The sequence below is a fragment of the Triticum aestivum genome, chromosome 5B (assembly GCF_018294505.1).
Source record: "Triticum aestivum cultivar Chinese Spring chromosome 5B, IWGSC CS RefSeq v2.1, whole genome shotgun sequence".
NCBI lineage: Eukaryota > Viridiplantae > Streptophyta > Magnoliopsida > Poales > Poaceae > Triticum > Triticum aestivum.
This window is the reverse complement of record NC_057807.1, coordinates 534,666,624-534,676,371: the sequence shown is the minus strand read 5'-3', so window position 1 is coordinate 534,676,371 and position 9,748 is coordinate 534,666,624. Positions and strand designations below refer to the sequence as shown.

General features: G+C 48.2%; 2 protein-coding genes across 2 annotated transcripts; one reads left to right on the top strand and one right to left on the bottom strand.

The window, feature by feature from the left end:
• Nucleotides 1–2,338: 2,338 nt before the first annotated feature.
• LOC123116788 (50S ribosomal protein L18-like) lies at nucleotides 2,339–5,848 on the top strand. The gene is made up of 2 exons (XM_044537696.1): nucleotides 2,339–3,009; nucleotides 5,691–5,848. The coding sequence occupies exon 1, from the start codon at nucleotides 2,632–2,634 to the stop codon at nucleotides 2,998–3,000; it is 369 nt and encodes a 122-aa protein (XP_044393631.1). The 5' UTR covers nucleotides 2,339–2,631; the 3' UTR covers nucleotides 3,001–3,009; nucleotides 5,691–5,848.
• On the bottom strand, nucleotides 5,374–6,763 carry LOC123114974 (uncharacterized). Its single transcript, XM_044536311.1, has 4 exons — nucleotides 6,755–6,763; nucleotides 6,550–6,658; nucleotides 6,253–6,404; nucleotides 5,374–5,912 (listed from the first exon to the last, which is right to left on the bottom strand). The coding sequence occupies exons 1-4, from the start codon at nucleotides 6,761–6,763 to the stop codon at nucleotides 5,577–5,579; spliced, it is 606 nt and encodes a 201-aa protein (XP_044392246.1). The 3' UTR covers nucleotides 5,374–5,576.
• Nucleotides 6,764–9,748: the final 2,985 nt, after the last annotated feature.

The following is a 9,748-nucleotide window of genomic DNA, read 5'->3' as shown; positions in this document are numbered from 1 at the left end:
ACATAAGCTTGCCCTTCCAGCAGCTCAGTTTTTTCTCAAATCGATCTTCAATGCTCTTCCACTCTTTGTTAGAGAGCTTGCGATGGTGAATTGGTATACCCAAATATGTGAAGGGTAAAGATCCCAATTCACACCAGAACAATTCTTTGTAAGCTTGTTGTTCTTCTTTAGCTCTTCCAAAGCAGAACAATTCACTTTTGTGGAAGTTAATCTTCAACCCCGATAATTGTTCGAACAAGCATAAAACAAGCTTCATATTTCTAGTTTTAGCCAAATCATGCTTCATAAGGATGATAGTATCATCAGCGTACTATAGGATAGACACTTCCCCGTCAACTAAATGCAGGACGAGGCCACCTACCTGACCATCATCCTTGACCCGTCCTATTAAGATTGTCAACATGTCAACGACAATGTTAAACAGAATCGGCGACATCGGATCTCCTTGTCGCAGGCCCTTGTGTGTCTGAAAATAATGACATATGTCATCGTTAACCCTGATTCCAACACTCCCTTTTTGTGTGAATGAATCTACCTGGTCTCTCCAGGCCTGATCGAATCCTTTCGTACGCAAAGCCCGCTGAAGAAATGGCCATTTTACCTTGTCGTATGCTTTCTCAAAATCCACTTTGAAAACCACTCCGTCTAGTTTTTTCGTGTGGATTTCATGAAGCGTTTCATGCAGAACCACAACCCCTTCTAGAATATTTCTATCCGGCATGAAAGCAATTTGGGACGACTGCATCATAAAATATGCAATCTATGTAAACCTATTAGTCTCAATTTTGATAAAGATTTTAAAGCTAACATTAAAAAGATAGATCGATCTAAATTGCACGACATTTTAATTCGGCAGGAGGACTCGGTGCTCTGCAGGGTGCTCGAGAGGCCGAAAGTGGACGGCGAGCAAGACACCATCCGCTCCTCCTCGCTGACCTTCGCCGGCTTCTCGCAGGCAGCGCACGAGCAGCAACCACATGGGCTCAGGCGCCGGCTTCGCGCCATGGCAGCACGAGATGGTTTGTGGCTCGAACCCACTGACAAGCGCAGCGATGTGGCAGCAATACAGCTCGGCAAAGAAAGTTGTCATGGTCAAAGTCAGCAATCCTACTCTTTAGTTGCCACGTCATCAAATTCACTCGTTAAATCGCCTAAGAGCAACTCCAACGCGCCGACCCAAGCCGACAACAATTTTGTCCGCTTTTTTGTCTGTTTGGTTCGGCCATCCGCCCTGTTTTCTTTTTGCGCCAGTCGTGTGCCCAATGCAAGCGACTCATTTCATGTCCACGTACAAATTTAAAAGGTCCGCGGTCATAGATCATGTTAGCGGCCATGCCGCCGCCCAAAGTTCATGACGACACTATGCCGGCGGCCGGCATACAATACCAGCCTTCGAAAAGACCATCACATAGTTCTTGCCGGCACTCAAAAAAGGGCGGGAGTTCGACCATGCCATCTCGACCGTGGTCATGCCAGCACACTGGCATACAAAAAATGATGGCGCATGCCGCCATAGACCACTCGTCGTCAAACTTGAGCATGTCGGCATGCATCTTCTCGAACCATCTGAGGAAACGCGGACGGGCCAGTGCTGGCAGCGGCCACGGCAGCGTGGATGAGCCCGTGTTGGGCAGGGTTAAACCCTAGGCAGATCAGGGCCTCCCACGTTGCCGCCGTGATGCGGGCGTTGGTGTCCTCTTGCTGCGCGGCGACGGCGAGGTCGGCAGTGGCCACTGCTTTGTCCCTTGCTTCTGTCGCGTGCCTCCGACCCTTCCTCTTCGTTGACTCGGCGGCCCGCTCCTCGGGCGTCAGTTGCTTCTTCTTCTTGGACGCCGTGGCGGTCTTGCAGGGGGAAGGGTAGGGGTTTTGCAGGGGGGTGAGGGGCTTGCCTTTGTCGAAGGGGGTGAAGGTGATGCCGGACGAGGCGAGGGAAGCGAGGCCGGCGGCTGCATCGAGGGCGTCGTCCATGGCGAGCGGCCGGGAGCGCGCGGGGGCGGGAGAGTTTTTGGGAAAGTGGAGGGAAATGGTAGAAGCTTTGCTACTGACTGGCGGGCATCGTGTCTGTGCCAATGCAAATCAGGCTAAAAAATGAGCTGTGAATGTGTCGACAGACGGATAAAAGCTGATGTACGTTTGTTTGGGTCGACGCTTTGGGCGGACTTTTCTGTCCGCTGTGACACAAACAGAGGGGCACGGACAAAACAGGTGGCCGCCTTGGAGTTGCTCTAAAGATTTATTTAGAGGTGAGGGCTCATTTGCGTTGAGTTCGGCAACCACAGAGTTTATTTCAGACTTCGCTGGGAAAATAGCAGTAACTCCTGCATCTGGTCTATCACGTCCTCTGCCTCTCCCCGCACAGACGGCGCAACCACGCCGGACGACGTCGCCCCGCCTCCCCCCTCCCCCCTCCCTTCTTCCTCAGCGTAGACCCTCCTCCGGCCTCGCCAACCGGCGGTCCTCCCCGCCCAGTCCTGCCGTCCTTCCCCGTCGCACGGCCCCCTGTCCCCCTCTTTCAACCGGGCGCGCCCCAGCTGCTCGTCGAAACGCCGCAGAGGCGTTCGACTGCCTCCACGCGTGCTAGGCGCGCCCCCGGCAGCTCCCGCGGCGGCGGACGCGGCGGGCCAGGTCCCCATGGCGCAGGCCAAGCGGTACGTGCTGCGCCTCTTCATCTCGCTCAAGTACGTGACGGCCAACGTGGTGGACCGGCAGAGCGGCCGCGTCGTGGTCACCGCCTCCACCGTCGAGAAGCCCCTCCGGGACGGGCTGGAGTGCGGCCGCGCCTGCAACGCCAAGGCGGCCGCGGCCGTCGGCGAGGTGCTCGCCATGCGCCTCCGGGTCGACGGCCTGGCGCGCGAGCCCATCCACGCCGACGCCGCCAAGGAGGTCGAGAAGAAGGGCTTCAAGAACCGCACCAAGGTCTGGGCCATCCTCAACGCGCTCCGCAGCCACGGCGTCAACCTCCACGTCGACGACGACGGCGACCATAGGCGGCATGTCTGACAACCATCAGTGCGTCTCTGGAACTCTGCCCCCCGTGCCTGTCATTTGTGTACTCCCTCCGTTCGGAATTACTAGTCGCGAAAATGGATGTATCTAGAACTAAAATACGTCTAGATACATCCATGTCCGCGACAAGTAATTTGGAACGGAGGGAGTACATGTGTGCGTTGATTTGCAATACACAGCAGGCTAGTAAAAAAATGCGGAAATTTAGGCTTTGATTGTAACATGCTGTTCAATGTTGTCTCACTTTCCTAGTCTCAGCTCCCAGATAATTTGATACTCATGTTATTAACTCTGAACCAGTGAACATCTACAGAGGAAAATTATACATTTGGTTTGATTTGTTGCAAGGTCATTGCTGAATCTTAACTTGTATCTAGACAGAGGCAACTCTGCAATGTTTCTGAATCACTTCTCAGTAAAAAGAAAAGAAATGCAGTAAAAAAAATGCACAAAAAGGTCAAGCAGGGTTACTGCTGTAGTGGCTGAAATTTATACCCCATATCTTGTTGTCACTTCAGGAAAGGCATCTCAGATGCACGAAAACCTCAAGAATGTTTTGATTTGCATACTAGCTAACAACAAGGTTTACAGCGAACATGCTGTTATTATAATAGCATCTACCTCCGACTCGATGACGACGGCGACCGTAGGTGGCATGTCTGACAGACAGGCATCAGTGTTCAGTGCGTTCCTTCAATTCTCTGCCTTTGCGCCATACTACTATGTGTTGCTTTGCAAATGTGTAAGGGGCAACAAAATAAAGTGTTAACATGCTACTTCGATGTTGCCTCATGCCACCGTACTGTTCTAGTTCTCAGGTCTCAACTAGTTCACATATTAATGTGGATAAGCATGAACTGTTCTAGTTCTCAGTTCTCTAGTTGCCAAGCAGGAACAATTGAGCACCTACAGAGGCACATGATACATGTAGTTTGCTTTTTTGCAAGGTCACAGCTGAAAATTAACTTATGTGTTCTGTCTAAATAGCCATTTCTGAACAGATGTTATCCTACCCTGTGTGTGGTTCCTGAATGCAGTAGCAAAATTTATACTAAAGAGCGAATAAAATGCAGTGAGAGGCACACCAAAGGATCAAGCAGGATCACTGCTAGTGGCATGGAAATTTACACTCCATGGCTTGTTGTTGGCACTTTACACGATGCGTCAGGGTTCAGAATGAAAGGTTTAATTTTCATGCTAGGTAATGACATGACAAAGTTTACACGGATCATGCTATATGGTATAGTAGCGAGACCATGAAACTGAATAGGTTCAGTCACATAGTGGCCTGACCGAGAGTGCTTCTAGTTTCTTGTACGCATCGAGCTGGCTCAGGGCAAGCAGAGCCTTCTTACTATCGCTGATCACTTCCCTTGACTTGTTTAAGCTCGGACCTGGCTGCAGTCAGCTCATTCTTCAGGTTCCTGATCTTCAACCCATCCCTGGCTTTCTCGAGGTCCTGATCTTCTACTTGATCAGGTGCACATCCTCGTGGTCAGACTGAACTCCTAATGGTGGTAGAGCACTGGAGAAATGTTGCGGTAACGGTGGAGCTGACGGCATCGTGCGCCCGCTTCTTGAACGGCTTCCCAGAACCAATATCATTTTCTGCAAACAAGTTCTAGTGGTTTAGTCCGCGTTGTGGAAATAGGAAACAAGTCACTCTCTGAACTTCTAAAAACTGTCAATCAAATTCAGTGTTTGGGCCTGTAGATTTATCTGTTCTTGTACATGGTTCATGCAATTTTGGTGTTTGTATTCTCTTTCTGGTAAGTACAGAGCACATATGATCTTTCTTGCTATTCACAGTGGTTACTAAAGTACATACTATCAAAATTTAGAAGTGGAATCATTTGGTCATTACATATATTACACAGAACACCACAGTGCCCTTCATTCTGAAGGTAGTAGAGAAAAGGTACACCTGCTTATGATTCTCAGATGGTGGGTGAGAGCGAGCGATCTTGACGTCCTTCCTCGTCCTCCCCTTCTACCACTGGCAGAGCTCCACCGGGTTCACCTTCCCCGCGACGGCAATGACCCCAGCATCGGCATCTCGCACTTTTCTCAAAGATCTTGAATTCTGCCTTGGTGCCCGTCATCTGTGTGTGTGTGTGCGCGCACGCGAGCGCGCTTTCATTTGCAATTTGCCTCACTGCCCTAGTTCTCAGCTGCCAGCTAGTTTGATACTCATGCTATTAAGTCTGAACCAGTGAACATCTACAGAGTAAAATGATACACTTACTAGTTTGATTTGTTACAAGGTCACTGCTGAAATCTAACTTCTATCTGAACAAAGGTAGCTCTGCACTCTGCAGTGTCCCTTGTTCATATTTCAGTGAATGAAATGAAATGCAGTGACAGATATACCAAAACATCCAGCAGGGTAACTGCTGTACCAGCATGGAAATCTACACCCACATCTTATCGTCACTTCAGACAGCAATACAATAACATCAGGCTTCAGAGAAGCACGAAAACTCTAAGAAAGTTTTGATAACAACAGGTTTACAGCGACCATGCTGGTACTACAGAGCATGACGGCGAAACCATGGACTGAATAGGCTCAGTCACATGGTGGCCTGAGTGAGTGATTCTAGTTTCTTGAACGCGTCGAGCTGGCTCAGGGCACTGTCTAGCAGAGCCTTCTTACTGTTGCTGATCACCTCCCTTGATTGTTTCAGCTCAGACTTGGCTGCACTCAGCTCGTTCTTCAGGCTCCTGACCTTCAACGCGTCCCTGGCCCTCTCGAGGTCCCTGATCTTCTCCTCGATCAGATGCAGATCATCGTGGTCAGACTGAACTCCTGATGATGCTAGAGCGCTGGAGAAATGTTGCGGTAGCGGTGGAGCTGACGGCGTCGCGTCCCTGGTTCTTGAGCTGCTTCCCAGAACCAGTATCATTTTCTGCAAACAAGAAGCGGGGTTTAGTCTGAGTTGTGGAGGTAATTGTGGAAACTGGAAAAAAAAATCACTCTCTGAACTTGTAAAAATCTGTCAATCAAATTCACGGTTTGGGCCTGCAGATTGATCTCTTCTTTTACAACGGTTTTAGACCAATAGGTTCTCTGGTTTCTACTACTTATCATGCAATTTGATCTCTGTATTATCATTCTACCAAGCCAAGTACAGACCATATCAAACTTCAGGAGTAGTACATTCGTTTGGATATGACACAGAACACTGGTGGTACACATGATCCTTCAATCTGAAGGTACTTAGTAGACAAGATGGACACTTAACATACCTGCTTAGGATCCTCAGCCGGCGGATGAGGGCAGACGATCTTGACATCCTTCCTCGTCTTCCTCTTGAGCCACCGGCAGAGCTCGGCCGGGTCCACCTTCCCCGCCACGGCCACGACCCCAGCGTCGACGTCCCCCGCCGACGTCTCGACCCCTGCCGCGCCGAAAAACCAAGCAGAACGGATGCCCCCGGGTGTCGCCGTCAATCAAAGGGTTTTCAGGGAGAAAACAGAGGTAAAAAAGCAAACGGGAGAGCCATGTCACGCCAGGAAGGGTGCGTAGACGCGTTGGTACCCTACCCGTGAAGCCGCCGACGGCGGCCATGGCCTTCTCGACCTTGCCGACGCAGCCCATGCACCGGCACTGCATGTCCACCTGCAGGCTGAACCGCGCGTGCTTGGCTCCCTCCTGCCAAGAGGAGCCAGCAGGTTAAGCTCGATTAGATGGGCGCGGCAGAATCCATGGATGGATCAGAGGATGGAGGAGGTGAGACTGGTTGCTCACCGTTGCCATGGCGGGCGGGTTGAGAGCTCGTGTGGGTGGTGGCAGATTGTGAGGGGTTTGGTGGAGGTCAAGGACTCAGGGGTGGGTGGTTTAAGTAGGCGTGTGGTCTACACGGGTGCTGCTGGTAATTAACCGCCCGGATTGGATTGGATTGGACGGGACGGCGCGAAGTTCCATGCGGTGCCGTGAATCACAAAGAGCCACTCTCACCGATCGATGGGCATTGAATTCAAGGATCGTTTTGTTCCGTTCCGTTTGTTAACCCCACCCTTGTGTTCATATTAGTCAGTCAGTGGTGTGTATAATCGTCAAAGGCTCAAAGCGTACTCTTAACCGATCGATGAGTATGCTTTCGAGAAGAAAAATGGTGCTTTAAGTATCCTTCTTCACTGGTTTCCCCACTCTTGACTTTTGCATGGTCTTGGTCCAACTAATGAATCAATAGTTAGTGCTAGTAAAAAATTTGAATGAATGGTTTTTGAAAAAAAAAACATGGATGACTAGCTATTACTCCCTCTATTTCCAAATAATTTTCTTTCTAGCCATCTCAAATGAACTACAACATACGAATGTATGTGGACATGTTTTAGAGTGTAGATTCACTCATTTTGCTCCGTATGTAGTCACTTATTGAAATCTCTAGAAAGACAATTATTTAGGAACGGAGGGAGTACAACTTAAGTCTGGACGTTGAAGAAGCCAAACATGGCGACCAACTGAAAAGGCTAAACGCGTACTCCCTCCGTCCTTTAAAGAGTGTACTTCCAACTTTGTTGGAGGGTCAAACTATTTCAAAGTTTGACCGAGTTTGTGCAAAAATATATCAATGTTTGTGAAATCAAATAGGTATATGATGAAAGTATATTTTATCACGAATCTAATGCTACTAATTTGATGGCATAAATGTTGATGTATTATTATATAAACATGGTCAAATATAAAAAAGTTTGACTTTCCAAAAAAGTTGGAAGTACACTCTTTAAAGGACGGAGGGAGTATCTAGCAAGGCTATGTGCCTTAATATTCGAAACTCTACGTTCAAAAATAAAAGAACAAGACCATAAATCTAAGGACATTAACTTGATCTCCTTGATGGCATGGGCATGTTTTCCTCCACTGCCTTTAGAGATGTTCAAAACAGCTTCCTTGCAATCGGATGCAATGACCACATGTGTTTGCATAAAGACCCGCAGCCAGCACCACTGCCACCCAACAAGCTAAACCTTCAAGGGGTTGGGGGCGGATAATCCATCAAAGGTTATCGCTGAAGCCCCCAAGTATGAACCGAACCGTTGTTGTGTCTACAGATGACGCCCACCACACCATGTCTAGAGGATTGGTAGTGGCCTCGTGAACCTTGGTTTTGCAATGGCCCTGCGGTGGAGTTCATTGCAGCTCGTTTGTCTTAGCTTGTGCACACCCTTGCCTTGTTGGCTTGTTGGCAGATATCTCCGTGATGAAACGATCGATAAAACAATGTGTACTGGACGGCTCTGGAAATCATGCTCGTGAATCGCCTTTCGTCTAGCATGTCATATAGCCCATAGTGTGACAAGTACCCTGATGAAGGCCGGATCAGGGAGCTTCTCCATTACCGTGAAAATCCATCGTGCGCATCTGGCTCCGTTGTCTCACATGTCGTAGTAACCAGCTCTTCATGCTCAAGTACCCAAACACATCTTGACAGGGTGCATTCCATTAATGAATGTCGCCATGAACCTTCGCTGCCATAGAGAACACAATTGTTGGATGTGGCCATGTTTGGTGAAGCAAATCTGTTGATGGTATTGACTGTTATGCGAGCCTCCAAAGAAAAACTCTAATACTAGAGGGAACTTCTATTTTCTATAGTTTGTACCATGATCGTTGCTCGGTCTCTGTACTAGATGAATCTCCACGTCCTTCTAGCCACGCCTCCCTGCAGATCTTGGTTGTAACGAGCATACGGTAGGCTAACCTTACTAAGAATGTTCCCTTTGGTTCATGACTCCAAGCCCAAAAATCATCAACTTGCCTTGTACATACGGAGATAGACAAAATAGCCTCGACATCAAAAGGTATAAATATGTTTCAGACCAGATCCCTATTCTAGGCCCCAATGTTATGCAATATGAGTTCACTAACTAACTGTGGTGAATTTTGTGACAAACTTGTGATAGGCCTCGTATTATGGTCTCGTGGAAGCCAATTATCTCGCCAAATTTGAGTTTTTTTTTGCCATTGCCCACTCTTCTAATCCGACCTTGAGCCAATATTCCTTTCCCTTCGACTATTGCACGCCACACCTGGGATGGTGAGCTTCCCAATTCAGCTTGCAAAAAATCTGTTGTAGAGAGATATTTTGCTTTGAGGATTCTTGCACTTAATGAGTTTGGGTCCTGGAGTATATGCCATGTGGAGCCAACAAAGCAAAGTTAAATAATTCTATATCATGGAAGCCCAAATATTCATTTTTTTTGTCTTGTCATGACCTCACAATAAACCCAACTGGCCTTTTCACCCTCCTTGCTTCCCCATCAAAACTTCCTGATAAGAGAATTAATATGCTGAGTTGTTGATAGAGTCCTCTGGGAAGTTTGAAGCAAGACATCGAGTAAGCTGGAACAACTTGAGCAACAGATTTTATGAGGATATCCTTACCACCTGTAGACATCAATTTTTTTCATCCATCCTTTTAACTTATTCCACACTCGGTCACACAAATATTTGAAAGCACCATTTTTTGAGTTGCCAACATCACTTGGCATACCTAAAATTTTCTCACATTTTTTTGAGGGGGTAAAAATTTCTCACATGGATGACTAGTCTGATGCCATTGATGGACAAAAAAAAGGAAATATATGATGGGCCGAAAATGAAGCACGAGTCGGCCCACTCTTCTGCGAAGGCCCATAGGCACCACTATTCTGCTCTTTCACGGGCCCATGGAGAAACAAGGCTTTCCTCTACCGTACCGCCTCGGAGGAGAAAGAGGGGTTCTCTGTCTCAAAAAAA

Coding starts and splice junctions, on each gene's coding strand:
- LOC123114974 (XM_044536311.1), bottom strand. Junction 6,405..6,549: donor CGCCGTCGGCGGCTTCACGG/GTAGGGTACCAA, acceptor TCGGCGCGGCAG/GGGTCGAGACGTCGGCGGGG. Junction 5,913..6,252: donor CGGCTGAGGATCCTAAGCAG/GTATGTTAAGTG, acceptor TCTTGTTTGCAG/AAAATGATACTGGTTCTGGG.
- LOC123116788 (XM_044537696.1), top strand. CDS start 2,632: ATGGCGCAGGCCAAGCGGTACGTGCTGCGCCTCTTCATCTCGCTCAAG.